The sequence below is a fragment of the Elephantulus edwardii genome, unplaced genomic scaffold (assembly GCF_000299155.1).
Source record: "Elephantulus edwardii isolate Elephantulus edwardi_28Jun2011 unplaced genomic scaffold, EleEdw1.0 scaffold00012, whole genome shotgun sequence".
Classification (NCBI taxonomy): Eukaryota; Metazoa; Chordata; class Mammalia; order Macroscelidea; family Macroscelididae; genus Elephantulus; species Elephantulus edwardii.
Window position 1 is genome coordinate 9,100,350 of NW_006399762.1, and position 19,845 is coordinate 9,120,194.

Sequence of the window (19,845 nt, forward strand, 5' to 3'; positions counted from 1 at the left end):
TTGGCGCAGGATAGAGCAGGGTTTAGAGCTGTTGTGCATAGGGTCGCTATGAGTCGGAAACGACTCGATGGCACATAACAACAACAACATTAGATTCAGTAGATTGTTCACATTCTGATAGACTCAGTAGATATGTAGAAGGTACTGTTGTAAAATAAAAGGACACATGTCAAGTAAATAATTAATAGGTCTAACAAGGAAAGAAAACTGCAAAGAATAAGCCCAGTACCAACACAGTGCATAAGGATGAATGTTGTGGTCATCACCTGTGGGAAGGATTATATTGGTCAGGCATTTAACTTTTCAGCCATCTTTGATTTTATAAGTTTACATAGTTTGACAAAGCTTACACTGCAATTTAATGCATTAGAAAAACTTTTGTCTGGCTGCCCTATCTTGTGTTGCAATAACTGTGGGTCATTCTTGTTTTAGAATGCTAGAGACCTTGTAAAGTACATTGTATTCCAGTTTTATAGATGAAAATGCTTTACATGTTCTGGGGCTTATTAAAGTCAGACAGGCAGCAAGTGATGAGACTGGAACTCAAGGTTCCAAATTCCAAGTTGTTTCTACTCAGTGTGATTTAAATGAGTTTCTAAAGGTTTTATTTGGTTAAATGTAAAAAAAAAAAAAAAGTACTCCTTTTTCTTGACAACTACAGTTTTGGCAGTAGACTTCTTGATTCTGCAGACTTATGAGTTCTCTTAAAATGTTCATTTTTAATTTCTTTCTTTGAAATCTTCTGACCACAAGATCCTAGTATTCCTTTGAGGCCTTAGTTGAATAAATGGACACTTCTTAGAACTAGGTGGGCATTGTTGTTGTAACTATGAGTCAAAACAAACTCATAGCTGACCCTCTAGCATATTTTCTGAGTCAATAAATCTCATGGAAAGATACTGCATATCTTTCTCCAAATGGAGAAGATACTGTGTATCTGCTATTTTTCTTCAAATGGAGAAGATACTGCGTATCTTTCTCCAAATGGAGAAGGTAGTGAATTTGAACCATGTACCTTTCAGATTGCAGCACAAGTTCTAACCACTAAACCACTAGAGCTCCCAGATGCTGTTATTGTTGTTACCTCACATTGAGTCAAATAAATTCACAATAAACCAATGAACAGTAGATCTAAACCCCGTCCTATCCTGTACCGTCCTTATAATCTCTGACATACTTGAACCCATTGCTAGCAATCAACTGTGTCAATCCATCTGATCGAGGATCTTCCTCTCTTTTGACATTCCTGCACCTTTCCAAGCATGATGTTCTTGGAATGGAATTCTCTCCTTTGCCCGGATCCTTTTGACATTATCAATAATAGGCTTCCTTTTTCTGACTCCAGCTTCATTTTCTAATCATCTAATATTGTAAAGTCATGGTTGACTTGGCATATAACAACCATGTTGTTGTTCTTCTGTACCGTAGAATTGGAACTGACCCATAGGTAACCCTTTAGTGGGTTTTCAGAGGCAGTTAATTGCATGAGAGGAGATTGTCATTCCTCTCCAATGAAGCAGCTCGTGGCATCAAACAACGTGCCTTCAGGATTGCAGTGCATCTTCTTGTCACTAGGCCACCAGAACAACCATATTGTTATTGATGTTAGTATGTGTCGTCAAGTTGCTTACAACTCATAGTGACCCTTTGTACAATATCCCTGAAACCTGCTCTATCCTGTGCCAACCTGATTGTCTCTGAAACACCTTCCTCCATTACCCAAGTCACTGAATCAATCCATCTCATCAAGGATCTTCCTCTCCTGCACTGTCCCTCCACCCTTCCAAGCATGATGTCCTTCTGCAACATGTCCAAAGTATGTCAGGCGAAGCTTCAGAATCCTTGCCTCCAAGCAGCAGTCTGGTTTTACCCTCTTTGAGGACGAACCTGTTTTTTGTTCAGTACTCTTCTCCAGCACAACAGCTCAAAGGCATCAATTCCCTTTCTGTCATCCATAGTCATTGTCCAGCTTTCTGATGCTTAGCAAGCAAGTGAGAAGACCATGTCCCGAATCAGGTGTACCTTAGTTTCCAAACTGACATCATTACTCTTCAGTACCCTGGAGAGGTCTCCGACAGCAGATTTTCCCAGTGCAATTCATCTCTTGTTTGTTTTTGGTCTGTGCCCCCCCCGCACACAGAATCATTTATTATCTTGGACTTTTCAGGTGTTCTTAAAATGCTGGTCATCCTTCTTTATACCACTTTTTCACTTCTTTCTTGAATTTTTCCAAGGTTATTCCATGCTATCATCTTTTAAGTCCTCATTTGCATTATATAGACCAAAGGTTTTTAGGGCTTCTTTGTACTGTACAAACTATATGGCACCATTGTTTGCAGAGTCTTTCATCTCAAAGCATTTGGTCAGTAGTATGGGGCTGGAATCCTGGTTGGAAGTCATTTGCAGCAGCTGGATTCTACAGACATTTGTTTTCTGGTTCTGGTGATGATTTGGGTGGAATGTTGACTCACTGTTGGGTATGAGTTGAACATGGAGAAACGATGAAAGGTATACAAGTGTTCAGGTCTTCCATTCATAGGGTCGCTATGAGTTGTCTATGACTCAACAGCACCTAACAGCAACAGTGAGACAACTCTGTTAGCCTAGTAGTTAGAAACTTATGCTACCAAGCCAAAGGTGGGTGATTTTAATCTGCAAGCTTCAGGCCTAGTTTTAATTGGTTTTGTTCAAACATTCTTCTGAGTGGTATAGCACTGGTCTGTTCATTTGTTGTACAGAGGTAACACACAATTGCTGTGATGCTAAATACTGTGACACTGATGTGCCAAATGCAATAATGGTTACCCATGGAGGACAGTGTTTGGTGGAGCTCCCCAATTAAAACAAGCTTGGAAGCAGGAGTGGCATCCACTTTCGAAATAGCTTGCCTCAAGGAACTATATGGACATGGAGAAATGATGAAAGATATACAAGTGTTCAGGTCTTTCATTCATAGGGTCGATATGACTCATCTACACCTCGACAGCATCTAACAACAATAACAATAACAACATCATCTCAAACATAGCCACAATGTTAGTTTTATCCATAAAGAAAAGAAAGGTATACCTATTAATAGGGCCAGTCTCAATCTTTCCAATATTTTTATTAAATATTCTCTTGGGTTTGGGGGCTGGTAAGAGAGGAGTGTGCTGGTAAGCAGGCTCAGCAATTCCATAAATTTATATTTTTCCAAATATTCCCTGGCCGCCTGTTCCTGGTCCAGGCTGGGCTCCATCATGCCCCTAGAGTCATTGCTAGGCCTGCAAGTCTCTTAACTATCATGATGCTACTAATCGGCTGAGTGGTAAGAATCTTTGTTTTCTTGATGTTGAACTGCAATCTATATTAAAGGCTGCAGTCCTTGACTCTCTGCAGCAAGTGCTTCAGGTCCTCCTCAGTTTCAGCAAGCAGGGTCCTGTTATCTGCGTAACACAGGTTGTTGATGAGTGTTCCACCAATCCTGATGCCGCATTTCTCCTCATAGAGTCCAGCCTTCCAGATGACCTGTCCTGCATATAGATTGAGATGGTATGGAGACAGGATACATCCATGGCATACACCCTTCCCAGTTTTGAACCATGCAGTATTTTCTTGCTCTGTCTGATTACTGCCTCCTGGTCCAAACACAGGTTTTGCCTAAGCACAATCAAGTGTGCTGGGATACTCATTTTTCTCAGAGTTAGCCAACTTTATTGTGATCCACACAGTCAAATGCCTTTGCAATAGTCATTGAAACACACGTAGGCATTCTTCTGGTACTCTGTGCTTTCTGTCAAGATCTATTTGACATTAGCTACAATATTCCTAGTACCACAGCCTCTTTTAAATCCAGCCTGCATCTCAGGCAGTTCTCTGTTGATGTGCTGTTCCAGTCATTTTTTGATAATTTTCAGCAGAATCTTGCTTTCATGTGATATTTAATGATTTTGTTAGATAATTTCCACACTCTGTCGGGTCACCTTTCCTTGGAATGGGAACAAATATAGATCTCTTCCATTCAGTTGGCCAGGTGATTGTCCTCCCGATTTCTTGACATAACTTGATGAGTGCATTCAGGTCAGTTTGCTGAAATATGTCATATGTCAATTGGTATGCCACCAATTCCTGGAGTCTTGTTTTTTGCCAGTTCCTTCAGAGCAGCTTGAACTTCTTTCTTCATCACCACAGGCTCATGCTTCTATGTTGTTTAATGAAATTCTTCTGTGTCAGCTAATTCCTTCCAGTACAGTGACTCAGTATATTCCTTCCATCTTCTTTTAATGCTTCTTAGATCATTTAATATTCTCTCCAAAGAATCCCGAAGTTTTGCAACTCAAAACTTGAATTTATCCTTGGTTTAGAAGATGGTTTTAGTGGAAACTGTATTTTCATCCACTATGGAGCATTGTTCCTTCTTACAGAAATTAATATACAATTTACAACTGCCGTTGTGACTCATGGTGACTACCAGGTTTCTGAGGCTGTAAATCTTTATGGAGGAGACTTCTTTATTTCCCTCTTCAGAGCAGTGGATGGATTAGAATTGCTGAGCATTAGGCTGATAGTCAAATGCCTTATACAGTACACTACCAGGGTTTCTTGACTGATATTTTACACTCATTCACTCATTGCCATCAAATTGGAACTGGACTCACAGCTGACCCTCCAGCAGGATTTTGGAGGCATGTATCACACAGGAGAGATGACGCATCTTTTCCCTCCTGGAGGTGGGTTTAAACCTTGAGAGACGAACCGCCTTTGGGTTAGCATTGTAGCTTCCAATGGATATAATTAGACAACGAAATGTATTTCTCTCTTAGATGAAAGGCTTTATAACAAATGTGGGAAGATAATGGTCAGGTTTTATAAGAAATTGGGGAAAGTGTCTCTCAGCTGTGTAATCTCTGAGTTTGTTAGCTCCTTAAGGAAACTTTTACTCAGAAGCGTCCAGCATCTGTTCCAGCGAGGAAAATAATGCTGATCTTTGCAGCTATACCCATAAATTGAAAGTCTGAGTCAACATAGCCCAATTCAAACAGACCACCTTTTGTTTAAGAACCATTACCTACTGTTTATAGATTAGTCGTGAAATAACTGCCATTCCGGAAAACTGATATTACAGTGCTCTCTCAACTGCACTGGTACTTGTTTTCTTTTGGGAACTGTGGATACCCTCCCAGCAGGAACAGCCCCTTCATAGACTTTGGGCTCACAGTCCAGTGTGACCTTCCCACCAAAGTCCCTCTGGTGTGAGAGTGCTGGGTAGAAAGGTCACAGCTGTGTTTGCTTTAGGATACTTGGAGCCTTTCTGACAGAGTGATCTTGTAGTGTAGTTACTACAGTGTATCATGCTGACACCTCATCTGCAGTGAAAGAACTGGCAAATAGTCTCCAGTTCCAAACTAACTTCTGTTTTTCCTTTCTCCTTCAGACTTCAGGGTTTTCTCCTCCCTCCCTTCTGTCCCTGCATGTCAGCAGCTGTTTACTCAGAATTTGCATTGTGGTCTAAGCCCCAGTGCTTGGTAGTGAACATAAAGTAAACATGAAGTGATTTTTTTTTTTTAGGGAAAATTTTCACTTTAAATGTTTATAGTATTTAAATATCTTTTCTCCCTAAGGATTTTTCAGGTGAATATGTATAGAAGATAATAAGCAGAAATCCTAAGAAACCCTCCTCAAAATTGTAAAACATAACAGAATTCACTGACTTACATTCATATTTCAAAATGCACTGTTTTGAAGGATACAGTGTTTTAGTCAGAAGTAAAATCTCTCAGATATCTTCTGTCAGAATTGTTATGATGTGTGTTTTTACATGCTGTTCAGTTGACTGCAAACCATAGTGAAACACACCCATAAGTTAAGAAGCAGTTGTCTGAACAGAACAAGGGAAAACGGGATGGTTTAAAATCAGTAAAGATATGTGTAAGGGTTGTATCCTTTCTCCATTCAGTTGATCTCCTAAGCCAATCATCTGAGCATTTGGACTATATGAATAAGAGAGTGACATCAAGATTGGAGGAAGGCTCATTAGCAATCTTTATTATGTAGATGACACAACCTTGCCTGCTGAAAGTGAGGAGAACTTGAATCACTTACTGCTGGAGATCAAAGATTGCAGCCTTCACTATGGATTACCTCTCAACATCAGGAAAGCAAAATTCCTCACCAGTGGACCAAGAGGCAACATCATGATAGATGGAGAAAAGGTTAAAGTTGTCAAAGAGTTAATTTTACTTGGTTTCACAATCAATACCCGTGGCAATAGCAGTCAAGACATCAAAAGATAATCTGTATTGACTTTTCCAAAGTTATCAAGAGCAAGGATGTCAGTTTAAAGACCAAGGTGTTCCTGACCCAAGCCATGGCCTTTGCAATTGTTTCCAGGGCTCTGAAAATTGGACAGTAAATTAGGATGACAGAAGAAAAATTGATGTCTTTAAGTTGTAGTATTGGAGAAGAGTACTGAATATCCCATGGACTGCCAAAGGGACAGACACATCTAATTTGGAGGATGTACTTTATTGTTAAGAATAGTGAAACTTTGTCTTACATACTTTGGGCATGTTGTCAGGAGGGATTAGTCTTTGGAAAAAGGCGTCATGCTGGGAAAAGTTCTGGGTCAGAGAAAATCAGGAAGGTTCTCAGCCAGTTGGATTGACACAGTGACTGGAAACATGTAAGAGATACTGTGGTGGCATAGGATAAGGGATGATTCAGATCTTTTGCTCATAAGGTCACTTTGAGTTGTAGTTGACTCATGGCACCTAACTACAACAAATGTATTATATGAGAAAGCTAAAAATAGAGAGTAAATAGCTAGCTGCTTCTCATTTCTCTTTCATATGGAAATTTTTTAAATGAGTGCAGTTGATACTGATGGTCTTTTCATTTCTGGGCTAATCCTCTGGGAATCCAAGTCTTCTTGTCTTCCAGGGACCCAGTAGTCTGAATGTTTAACATTTTTAAGGGGTAGTTGTTCATCACAGGTTGTGGATTATCATTTCACATACCATTTCCATGTTTCTATTTATATCTCCCAAGCAGGCTAAATAACCAACTGAACTCCTCAGAGAGACCCGCAAAATAATCAGCTTCCAATCTCCAGAAGTAACTGTTTGTCAGATTGTGTTGGCAATATACAATCACTACTGCAGATAGACATTTATAATATTTTACTGGATAATATAGCTGACATTGAATGTGATCACACATCAGGCTGTTACGTTTTGTTATGTCTTCTTTAATGTCAATGTCAAATTCAAGGTCTGTGGTTCAAAACCTCCAGCTACTCTGAGGGAGAAAGCTAGACAGTCTTCCCATGAATGATCATTACTGTGAGTTGAACTTGACTCAGGCAGTGAGTTTGATTTTGATTTGGGAGGCAACAAAAGAGTGGCTCTGGTGGTACAGTGATTAAGTGCTCAACTGCTAACCAGAAGGTCAGTGGTTCTAAACAACTAGCCTTCCTTGGGGGAAAGGTTTGCTCCCAAAATAAATTTTTAGCTTTAGAAACTCAACAGGTTCATCTCACTCTGTCTTAAAAGTCACTCATTTGGCATGAACTCTCCATCACAGTGAATTTTGTGTTGATATGGTAGACAAAAATGTCTCCCATACTCAATAAATATTTCTGCAGAGTACTTATTAGAGTACTGGTGATGTGATAACAACTGTGTAGTCCAGCACACAGATTACTTTGCTGGAGACTTCCAAATGAGTAAATAAAAGGAGAGAGAAATGAAGAAGAGTGTGCATGTGAAATACGCTTTTCTCCCCACTCCCCAAATCAGTAGACAGGTGTTTGAAGACGGGGTTCAGAGCAGGTGGTGGAAAAGTGAGTTGTGTCAGAGACATATATTAAGTTTTATGTGAATTGTGGTGTTGATAAAGAAGAAAAGTGAGTCATGGGCCAAAGTAGCACAGAGGGCTGATGGGACACCTGTCAGCAGCCGTGTGCTGGCTGGGGGCCGAGGTCACCCAGCTGCTTAGAGTCCGTGCCAGCTCCCGGCAGCCCCGCGGCGTCAGCACAGCTGGGCTCCACAGCCTTTGCAGTGGCTGGTTTTTCCAGAAGTAGATGAGTCCTTCCTCTGAGGTGCCTCTGAGTGGATTCAAACCTCTAACCTTTCAGTTAGCTGCTAAGCACATTAATTGTTATCATCAATAATCTTAGTGTTACATAGAGTTAATATAAAAATTATTTTTCATTACCTACTGTTAGTGTGTGAGCTGTTAACGAAAAGATTGCCAAGTCCCAGTGTACCATCAAGGCAGTGTCTTTTAGGAAAGACCTCCAGGAGGGAATTTGAATCTACCAGCAGTTCCATGAGTGGACACTTTTTTCCTACGTGATTTACAACCTTTGAGACACCTGGAGGGTCGCCTAGGAGTCACTCGATGGCAGAGGGAAACAACAATGGAGGTTTACCTTGAGTCTGAATTTACTTCTTGATCATGAATTTACTGCTTGATCATGGATTTGGATTTTGGTGCTTGTTTGCTTTAATTTTTAGTTACACAGTGCCACCTGCTGGACGTAGGCTAGAAAGCACGTTAATAGTTTCTTTAGCTTTCTAGCTTTGATCTTCATCTGTCCTGGGAGTTCAGATGGCCTAGTGGTAAGAAGTTGCAATACCAATCCAAAGACCTGCAGTTCAAATCCACCAGCTATTCTGTGAGAGAAAGGTGAGCAGTCTCCTCCCATATGATTTATAGCCTCTGAAAACCAGCTGGAGGGTCAACTGAGGAGTTGATTCCAACTAGACAGGACTTAACAACAGTGTCTCTGTGAACTTTAGGCTGTTGAATTGAACCAATCAATCTCTGGTTGAAATTTTTCAGGATTGAGTTGTTGTTGTAAGGTCTTCTGAGTGCCTGTGCCGCACAGCAACCCTACAAAAAAGAAATCAAAACCCTGCCCTGTCCTGTACCATCCTCACCATCTCTGCCATGCATGAGCCCATCGTTGCAGTCACTGTGTTAGTCCATGCCTTTGAGGAACGTCCTCTTCTCTGACCCTCCACCTTTCAGAGCATGATTTCTTTCTAGAAGTACTGTCCTCTCCTGATAATATTCTTAAAACATGTAAGAGAAAGCTTCACCACCCTTGCTTCTAAGTAGCACCTGGTTGTAGTTCCTCCGTTTAAGCTTTATTTATTCTTTTAGAAATTCATGGTATATTCAATACTCTTCACCAATACCACGACTCAAAGGCATAAGTTCTGTAATTCTTACATATAGACGAACTTTTGGGTTCATAGGACATAATAGAAAAGACCATGGTTTGAGCCAGGCTTACCTTAGTCTTTAAAGTGATGTCTTTGCTTCTTAGAACTTTGGAGAGGTCTTTGAGAACAGATTTTCCCAATGCAACATAGTGTTTGATTTCTTAACTGCTACTGCTTTGGTGTTGATTGTGAATCTAAGTAAAATGAAATACTTGACAACTTCAATTTTTTCTCCATCTATCATAATGTTGCCTATTGGTCGGCTGATGAGAATATTTTTTTTATTAAATGTTATTGTTTTAATGAACATTTACAGAGATTTTGGGTTTTCATTCATTCATTGTTTTCTCCACCCTCATCCCCAGTTCGTTCTTCTTCCCCCACCCCATGTCTGTTTTAATTGTCCAATTGCCACAGTGCTTGTCATTATTTTCTTGATGTTCAGTTGTAATACATATTGAAGATTTTTTTTGTCTGCCCATATTCTTCTAAACAGAGTCTAGATTCTCAAATTATTTGTTCAACATACATACTGAGTATTAGAAGCAGGAGTGGCATCCACTTCCAAAATAGCTTGCCTCTGGAAACTTTATGAACGTGGAGAAACAATGAAAGTTATACAGGTGTTCAGGTCTTTTATTCAGAGGGTCACTATGAGTCGTCTACGTCGTCATATGTCTTGACAGCACCTAACAAAAACAACAACACATACTGAATAAGTATGGAGAAAGAATATAACCCTGATGTACATCTTTCCTGATTTTAAATTACACCATGTTTCCTTCTTCTAGTTGAACAGCATTTTTTTTTAATCTATATACAGGCTTTTGAGTACAATTAACTGTTCTGGGATTCCTCCTCTTCTCAGTGTTAACTATAATTAGTTACCATTCACAGTTAAATCCTTTACATAGTCAATAAAACACAAATAAATATCATATTGATATTCTAGGCTCTCCACTAAGATCCATTGGGCATTAGCAAATGATACCCTTCATTCCATGGCCTCCTTTGAATCCAGCTTGCATTTATAGAAGTTCCTGGTTGATGTACTGTTGCAGACTTCTTTTAAAAAAATATTCAGCAAGATTTTAGTTGCAGGATTGGGTAGGGAACAATTAAGTGGCCAAAGCTAATAGAGAGCAACACATGCTATATACTTAACATTTACATTGCACAAAGTAGTAGTAGAGAGATCCAGAGATGATTCAGGGAGTTCTGGTGGCTTCGTTCATGAGGAAGTGCACTGCTAACCCAAAGGCATCATCACTGTGGTATTTTGAATCTCCCAGCAACTCATCAGGAAAAGGATAAGCAATCTCCTGTGTAGTTTATAACCTCCAGAAATTCGCTGGAGGGTTGCCTATGAGTTGGTTCTGACTCCACGGCAATGAGAGAGATGCTTTAAAGTGTACGGCTAGGTATGCAGAGGTTATATGCAAAAACGGTGTCATTTTATGTAGAAGACTTGAGCATCCTTGAATTTTGGCATCTCTTGGGAATGCTTGAGCCAGTCTCTGTAAATATTGAGAGATAACTGTATCTACTTTTATTATTTAAGTCTGCTGTTTATAATTCTCCTCAAAATGTAGAATTCTATGATTAGGCTTGTGTAGTCCTATCTTTCTAAATCCTCTAGATGCCAATGCCAAGACTAAAATATATGTACTGTAAACTTTATAAAAATCTTCTATGGTGGTTCTTCTTGGGCTTTGAGAATCTATTTTTTGGTTTGGAAATGTGTTCTATGAATAGTTTAATATTGCCTTTTTAGGCAACAACAAAAAAATTTGTTAACACTGCACTTGAAACATTATCTCCCAACATTCTTTGCATTCTCTGTACTCATACTCTGTTCATTTAACTATGTATATTTATAGGCTTGTTAGTTTGATGCCTTTCTATTCCACTGGACTGTAAGACTCATACACATGCACAATACACCTAGTATCCTACTAGTAAAAGTGTTAGTTACCTGAGATAGAAGCAAGTATATTGGAGAGTCAATAATAGAATAACTTAGACTCACTGATGTCAAGTTAGAACTGACTGATAGTTGACCTTCCAACATATTTTCTGAGACTGAAATCACACGAAGAGGTTGCCCAACTTTCTCCCGATGAGCCACTGGTGGATTCAAGACTAAAAAGAAACATCCCCTTTGCATATGCAGTGCAACTGCCTGACGACTAGGCCACTAGGGCTCTATATTAGAATAAGAAGACTTTAAATTATACCAATATATCAGAGACCTTTTTTATTAATGTGTCTTAATGTCTACTTCTTTTACTTAAAAATGCAAGCAAAGGTCTTGTGGTACTTTTGATTTTCAATCGTTGTTAAATGCCATCTAGTCATAGGTGACTCATTGTGACCCTATGAACGAAAGACCTGAATACTTGTATAACTTTCATCCTTTCTCCAGGTTCATAGGGTTTCCAGAGGCAAGCTATTTTGGAAGTGAATGCCACTCTTGCTTCCAAGCTTATTTTAACTGGGGAGCTTCACCAAACACTGTCCATCATGGGTAACCATCATCACATTTAGACACATCAGTGTCACAGTGTTCAATTTCACAATAACCAGTAGTTATCTCTGTACAGCAAGTGGACAGACTGGGGCTGTATGACCTTGGAGAATATTTGACCAAAAACAATTAAAAACAGACTTTCGGGCCTGTGGCCCTTGGACCCTACAGTATTTTACAATTCCAGTATACCCAAATGCTGGCAGACTCTGGGCCAGAGACCCCCAATTCATCTGACAAGTTCCCTCTGCTGGCACCCACTTGGGACGAAAAGAAAACAATAAGAGCCCCGAGCGTTCCATATGTGTCCCTCCTTAAGATGCAAGAGACCATCCTAAGGTCCAGCTGGAACCGAGATTCACAACACACTCGGTTTTCAATTAGTGATGTTTTATTTAACATTTAGCCTAGTTTACCAGTGCATTATTACTTTTGACTGTTATCTAGATGTCATACATGCACAGAATTAAAGAGTTGCATTTTTTAATTAAAATGTTCTAATTGAAATTAGTATAAATATCATATTTAGCCTGATGTCATACATGCAAAGAACTAAAGAGGTGTATTTATTTAATTGAAATGTTCTAATTAAAATTAGTGTAAATATCATATTGCCCTGGTAATCTGAAAAATACAAAGAATTAAATATGATTCTCATTTCTCTGCTTCCTTATACTTTTTAAATTGTATTAATTGGATCATGCCACACGAGTCAGAACCCAGCGTAGTCCAATGAGGTTTTTAGAGCTGTCTATTTTTTCACTTTTCCTTTAAAGATAAGAACAGAGGATAGAAAGGTCAAGAACATACTAAAGGCCAAAAGAGCAAAGCAAGTTTATAAGCAAAATTCTTAAACCTAAAGGTATTCAAATGTGTGTCATGTTTTTTATAAGATAAACAATGAGGGGGAAATACAGACATTTTTAAAAATTTCTATGTACATTAATGCTAAACTCAGATGATATGTGATTAGACTGTTGTGTAGATAAGCAGAGAGTGCAAGGGGGGAAAAAACCCAAAAAAACCCAGACAACTCTGATGGTTTTCAACTTGGCCTGAGGGAGATTAAACAAGAAAGCACAATTTAGAAACTCATGTCTTGTTGCCCGAAAATAAAATGTAAACAGTTAAAAAGCTTTTAACATTCTTTACTGTCACAATTGTCTGAAGACCTTACTTACCTATCCATCACTCTGCTTCTGAAGGAAGGCAGTTGGGGGAGGGGAAGGGAGCGTGTTTACTTGCCTAGATGCAGTCATTGCTTGACTCCAGTTTATTACCAGACATTCACTTTCTGGTGCTGCATGTTTGAATCTGCCAGGATTGGAATGCTTAGGTGTTAGTTGCTGACAATTTCACAGTCATTTTAAGCTGGGCCTGCTTTGGAGTAAGAATCGGTAAAAGTAAGGTCAGCCCTCTTGCATTGCCTCTGGTTCATTAGAAATCATTGCATCATATTTTTTTTTAAAGTCTCACAGAGAATTGATTAGAGCTCTTGCATTCTTTAAAGGTTAAAGGATGAGAAAAGAAATAAAAAGGCTGACTGGAGTGGATGTAAATTGGAGGTTTTCCCCCTAGCTTAGGCTCCTAAAAGCATTTTCTGAGCTGAAAGTTGAAGCTATAGAACAAAGCAGTCAATCTGAGGCAAAACTGATAACCAGACTTTTGTGGACTCAGAAATAGATACCTTATATTTATAGTATTGCTGTCTCTCACTTCTTAGGCTCCCAATTATCCATCCTTTAGTCTATGACTGTTACTTATAGCTACATTTTTTACATTACCAGTTAAAATGGTAGGTGTTTGTTACTTTATGCTTTTTTTCTAATATTAAAAAAAAAAAAAGTCTTGAGGGAGCTCTGGTGGCTTAGCGGTAACAAGCTGTACTATAATCCAAGAGGTATGCAGTTTGAATCCACCAGGTGCTCTTTTGGAGAAAGAGGAGCAATCTCCTGTACCAGTCAGATCCAATTTGACGGTACACACACAAACAATAATAATAAAAAAATTTCAAAAAGTATTAAAAAGGTAATTGTATGTTTTAATATGCCTGTGAGTGTACATGTAAACCAAATTCCTAAAGTTTTTTACATTGCATTTCCGCTTTTTACCCTAGATTATATATATTAAAAAAAATCTCCCTAAAAGGTAAATGCCGTCACTTCAAGATCGCATTTATACTAACATCTTGGAATAACAAGCATACTGGATAATTTAAACATTTATAGAAATGAAAGCCTGTATGAACTCCAGACTGAAGTCTCTTTCAAATGTATCCAGCTGTAACGCTCAGATTAAAGATAGTCCCTTCTGAATGAGTAGTTCTGAGAGAGGAAAGATGATTCTACATAGAAATGCTAGGTTACCTTTTTTCCAGCTTATTGCCAGGCATAGAGGCCTCCCTGGCACATGTATTATCCATTTAACCCTGGTCCCAGTCCTATCAGTGAGACACCAGAACTCTCCATGCTATAGATCAGAAGACATAATAGTAAAATGTATCCCGTCTTCCTTGGCAGCAGGTACAGAGCAGTGCAAAGGCAGTGGGGAATGCTTCCAACAGTTTTTCGTTGTTATTTTAAAATCCTTTCTCTCATTCTTTTGCATAGTGGATGAAACCTTTTCTTTTAAGCTCTGGAATTTCACAGCCTGTGTCTGAAGCATCAGGAATGGATTCATTTCTGCACTGACCATCTGGGGAGGGAACAAAAGTGGAAATAGCCCTTGCAGATATCGTCTCCTACCTCTTCCTCATCAGTCCTCCATAGGACTAGCAGTTTGCCCCCTTTGTACTTCTTTTCTTTAAAAATAAAAGTCACTGATGTTCCAAATGTTACAGTTCTCATGCTGTTCTAAAACTATTTAAGGAGATTTAGAAGAACAGCAAAAATGCTGTGCTTTTAGTCTGAAAGCATGTGAGGTTAGAAATCAGGCCATCTTCTAAAGCTGAAGCAGTTTTACTTTCAAATTTTGAAAGATGTTTAGTGGTTTCTGTGCTTGATTATGAGGAAGAGGCAGTGGAAGCATTTATTTCTCCGTTCTGGCAGTATATGACCAGCCGGTCAAGAGCACTGTGTGAAGCATTCTATCAGCTGAGAGAGTGACAGAAAAGGCAAAACCAGCCTCCTTGCATATTTATGTCAGAGTCATTGCATCTTTAAAGAGATATTTTTCAAAACATGTTTTGTTAAAGAGATATTTTTCAAAACATGTTTTGTATCCCTAGATGAAACTTTCGAAAGAGCATGTTATAAAAGAGAGTTTGTGAAATCAAATCCAGTTTACCTCTTGCTTTGTAATCTATAAGTAACTTTAGCAAAACACATGGTAAAAGATGTCCAGAAAATTTCCAGCGTGTTATTAACATCAATGTTATTGCCATCATTATTTCTCTTATTTCTTCCCCTCTTTCCTCTCTCTCTTTACCCCTTCACACTCATTAGACACAAACATGTTTTTGTTATGTGCCATTAAGTTGCTTGCGACACGTAGTGATCCTATGTAAAACAGCCCTAAACCCTGACTCTTATCTAAAGCTAACTTCACTGTCTGACACACTTACCTCCATTACTCAGTCACTGAGTCAGTCTATCTCATCCAGGGTCTTCTTCATTCATGCTTCCCTCTACCCTTCCATGCATGATGTCCCTCTCCAATGACTGGTCCCTCCTTGCAGCATGCCTAAAATAGGTTTAATCAGAGATTCAAAAATTCTAGCCTCCAGTGAGCAGCCTGGTTTCACCCTCTCTAGGATGAACCTGTTTGTTCTCTTAGCAGACCATGATACATTCAGTACTCTTCTCCAGCACCACAACATAAAGGCGTCTATTCTTCTTCTGTCATCCTTAGTCATTGTCTAGCTCTCTGATGCATAGCAAGTTATTGCAAAGACCATGGCCTTAGCAGGTCTAAGTCTCCAGACTGTCATCATTGCTCTTCAGTACTTTGGAGAGGTCCCTGACTACAGATCTTTCTAATGCAATTCGTCTTTTGATTTTCTGGATGTTGGTACCAAGTGTTGATTGTGGAGCCAAGCAAGCTGAAGCTGTCAACAATCTCAATCTCTTCACCGTCTACAGACACAAACATATATAAATAGATGCTTATAAAGTTTTATAAGTTTTTTAGTTGTTTTGGGTTTGAATATTGTGGACAACATCTTACTGCTTGAATTCACACAGTATCAAAAGAGGCATCCTTACTCTTTTAAGGGTTTTATAGAGTGACATTAAGTACTTTATTTTTATAGTTTATATGTAGAATTCTCTGGTGGTCTAGTGGTAAGGAGTTGTGCTGCTAGCCTAAAGGGACATGGTTCAAATCCACCAGCTGCTCTATGGGAGAAAGATAGGTACTCTTTTCCCTTACAGTTTATATCCTCTGGAAACCTGTTCGAGGGTCAGCTATTGTGAATAGGTAGCACCTTGACAACAGTGACCTTGACAACGGTGAGTGACAGAGTGAATTATTATGTAGAACTTCTAAAATGCCTCATTTTCTTAAATTCTTCATTTTATTTGCTTTTCTAGACACCCCTTTACCTGGTAAATCATGGTGAGACTGGACCAGTCAGATGCAACAGGTGCAAAGCCTACATGTGCCCATTCATGCAGTTCATTGAAGGAGGAAGGAGGTATCAGTGTGGGTTTTGCAACTGTGTCAATGATGGTAAGTGGTGCCTTGGTTATTCTGTTTTGGTGGTTTTTTTAGATTTTATTTTAATAATTTTAATGAACATTTACAGAGATTTTGGATTTCTATTCATTCATTGTACTTTTCTCCCTGCCCAGCCCTTCCCTGTCTCCACCCAGTTCGCTCCTCTCTTTGAAAAGTAAACGAAAAATCCTTTCTTTGGTATACAATCCCCCTGCACCCCTCCCACCGCCCCAAGTACACTCAACTATGCAACCTTAATTGTGGACTCTTGTGATAAATATATACCCCATCATATATTGCTTTTAAATTATTCTCTCCCGCATCTGTTTCAATGCAGTACACTGCATTGATTATTCTTTGTGATAGTGCTTTATTTAATGGAAGATGCTGCATTTTTTAGCTTAGGAGAAGCAGGGTTCGCTTTCATCCTTTTGTTTAGTACCATCATCTCTGTCATTTAACTGGAAGGAAGTCAAGTAGAACATGCTCCATTTTTTACCACTAAGCCACTCCTGCCCTTCCACAGCTCCACGAACCCCACATGGAAGCTGCAGGGTTTCTACTAAAAGAAAACTCAAAAGGAGAGAAGGAATTCTGTCTCTTTACATCAAGTCTTACCCAGAAGAAGATGTGACATTTTACCTCGTATATTTCTAGATAATAAAGCTTGGAGAACTTTTTCCCTTTTGTCATTCCTCAGTTTTCCTTCTGTATGAGCTTGTTAATATTTAGGAAATGCTTAGGTGTAACTAAGGACTTTAACACATATTTCAATTCCTTTCCTCTAATGTAAATCCTACATTGTCTAGCGAGGAAAGAAAATTGTTGTGGGAAACTTTGCTATAGCCTCTTTATTATCCACTGTATTCCAATACCTACAAACTTGCTCATCTGTATTACATTTTTGTATTACATTTTCTCACTCTTTCATGTAAAAAATAATATGCACTTTTATGTTTAAAGAGGTTTTTTTCTTAGAACTATTGATGTGATGATTATTATTCAGAGGCACATTTTCTGCTTGTTTTCCTGTCTTTGTGGATGTTTTTTTCTGCAGTTAATTGGAGCTGAAGAACGTGGCACTCTCTCCCTACCCACACAGCATGTTCAGCAGTGAATCTGAGGTTGTAGGGCTCCCTGATGGCTGAGCTCAAGCACAGTCCTCTCTGCTTGTCATTGCTGTCAAGACAGTACTGCTCGGTGATCATTCCTGGGTTGGAGAGCTCTGCTTGTCTCCTCTCTTCCCTGCTCTTCATGGCCCATCACTTTGCTGACCTAACAGTGCCTCACTAACTTTGTCTTTCTCACAGAGATCTTTAATCAGTTCTGAAAAATTCCTTACTGCGTGGAACTGAGTCATTGGTTTCTGACTGTTATGCAGACACTTTGTGATGTCTGTCTCTCTGTGCCAGCTAGCACATGTAGTCAGTGGAAATTGGATATCCCAGTGTAACTAGATTCTTTTAGCTCCCACTTTCACTTCTCTTGCTAAGGAAAATCATGCCCTGTCTCTTCTGGAGGAAATCTACAAGCAAATATTTGTATATTACTAAATCTTGGGCCCTGAATATCAGGAAGATTTCCTGGTTGGCATAAATGTTAAAATGTGCAGTTACTAACCAAAAATTGGAAGTTCAGATCCAGCCACAGTCTGGTGGTGATCTACTCTGATCTGATTACAGTCATTGAAAGCCCTGTGAAGCACGATGTTACTCTTAAGACATACTCACTCACTAGGATCAGAATCCATTCAATGGCAACTGGTTTTGGTTTTGTTTTTTAAATTAAATAAACTCAGTAACGATTTATTGTCTGTGCTGTAGGTTGTTTGTTGTTTGTTTTTTTTGGTGTTTTGGGGTTTGTTTTTTTTTTTTTTAATGTCATAAGAAGGTAGAAGCATCTTCTGAAACATTTTAAATTCCCCTCCAAAGTCCCAAGTTCTTCCAAGCCTTTACCCAGGGAGCTCTGGTGGCCTGGTGACAAGAAGTTGCACTGCAGTCCCAGAGGCATGCAGTTCAAATCCACCAGATACTCTGTTGGAGAAGGAAAGACAATCTCCTTCTGTACCAGTCTGATCCTATTTGATGGTACACACACACCAAAAAAAAAAAAAAAAAAAAAACATTTTTTAAAAAAATAAAGGAAAACAAATAAAGCCTTTACCCAGATCTTCAACTTTTGTGTCACGGTGACCAGAGATGTTCTTCCCCGCCCCTAGCAGTTAGAGCATCCAGGATCTTCAACTTGATGTGTCTCCCTGACCTCACTGCCAGAGTGTAAGCTCATGGCCTTAAAAGGTCCAGCCATTTATGAGTTAGGAGAGTCACTCGGAGTTCTTGCCAACCGTGGATTGTTATCTCTGCACAGTAGATTTTGTTCCTGTGAATATCCACTGCTAGGAGGCTGCCATGTTCATGTTGCAACAGGATTATTCATACTGGGCTCAAATATTTGTCCCTGTAAGGAATCCAGACTCCCTTGGATTTATGTTGACACCTACATTCCTCATTTAAGTTTAGAGAAGTCAGAAGTTTGTTGCAGTTAGAAGGAACCCAGCAGGCTTGGTTGTGTGATTCTGCTCTATTTCTTTGCAAATTGCCCAGAGATTGCCCAGTGGGAAGCATATAAGGTCAAAGGCCTATAGAAAAATAAGGATCAAATGGCGGTGCATTGTTTCTAGTGTGACTTTCATTTTAGTTGATAAAACATGACAGATAACATTAAATCCTAAAGTATCTTAAATTGGTTCATTTACAAGAATAAAAAATCGACATATTACATGGAAGAGTACGAATGTGTGTTGCAAGTTCATCCTCTGTCTCATTTGATTGCAATTTAGGAGCCTCTTTGTTTACTTAGCTGATGCTTTCAATTCAAGTTTTTTTCAAGGTGTTGCATTTTTCAAATTTAGAGCTCTTTTTTGTACTTAGGAACTTTGTAAACTAGCTTTTTAAGAAACTGCCGTAGTACAGTAAGAAAAGAGAAGACTTAATATAATTTTAAGCCCTACTTAAGAGCACAGGCCTGTGGTATGTAATTTGTGTGACAACTCAGTATTGGCTGTTGTTAGTTGTGAAACAAAAACATTGCATCTTTGGTTTCACAAATGAAAATAATGTTGTTCTTTATAAAATGCTTAAAATTAGTTCATAGCTGCTTATTCTAAATTCTTCTGCTGGCATTTAGATTTGATGGCCGTGCTATTAATCAATCTCAAGGCAGCAGGCGTCTGCTTCCACTGAGATACCAGGCCATATTTGTGCAAGTGTTCAGTTTGTGACTCATCAGTGTTGCTGTGCCTCTGGATGACTTCCAGGTCTTTGCCAGAACTAACCTTCTTAGACATTTGAATCAAATTAGAGTTCCTCAGTTGAGGTCTGAGTGGTGTGGTCTTTCCCTAATACAGTAATCCTGTCTACTCTGAAGCCCAAACATTAGATGGTTACCATGCAA

General features: G+C 39.1%; 1 protein-coding gene across 1 annotated transcript in view; it reads left to right on the plus strand.

Moving 5' to 3' along the window:
- SEC24D (SEC24 family member D) overlaps positions 1–19,845 on the plus strand; it is a 130,669-nt gene that overhangs the window by 51,507 nt on the left and 59,317 nt on the right. Inside the window, exon 9 of the mRNA XM_006881066.1 lies at positions 16,266–16,404. Coding sequence (XP_006881128.1) covers positions 16,266–16,404 — 139 coding nt within the window. The remainder of the gene's footprint in view (positions 1–16,265; positions 16,405–19,845) is intronic.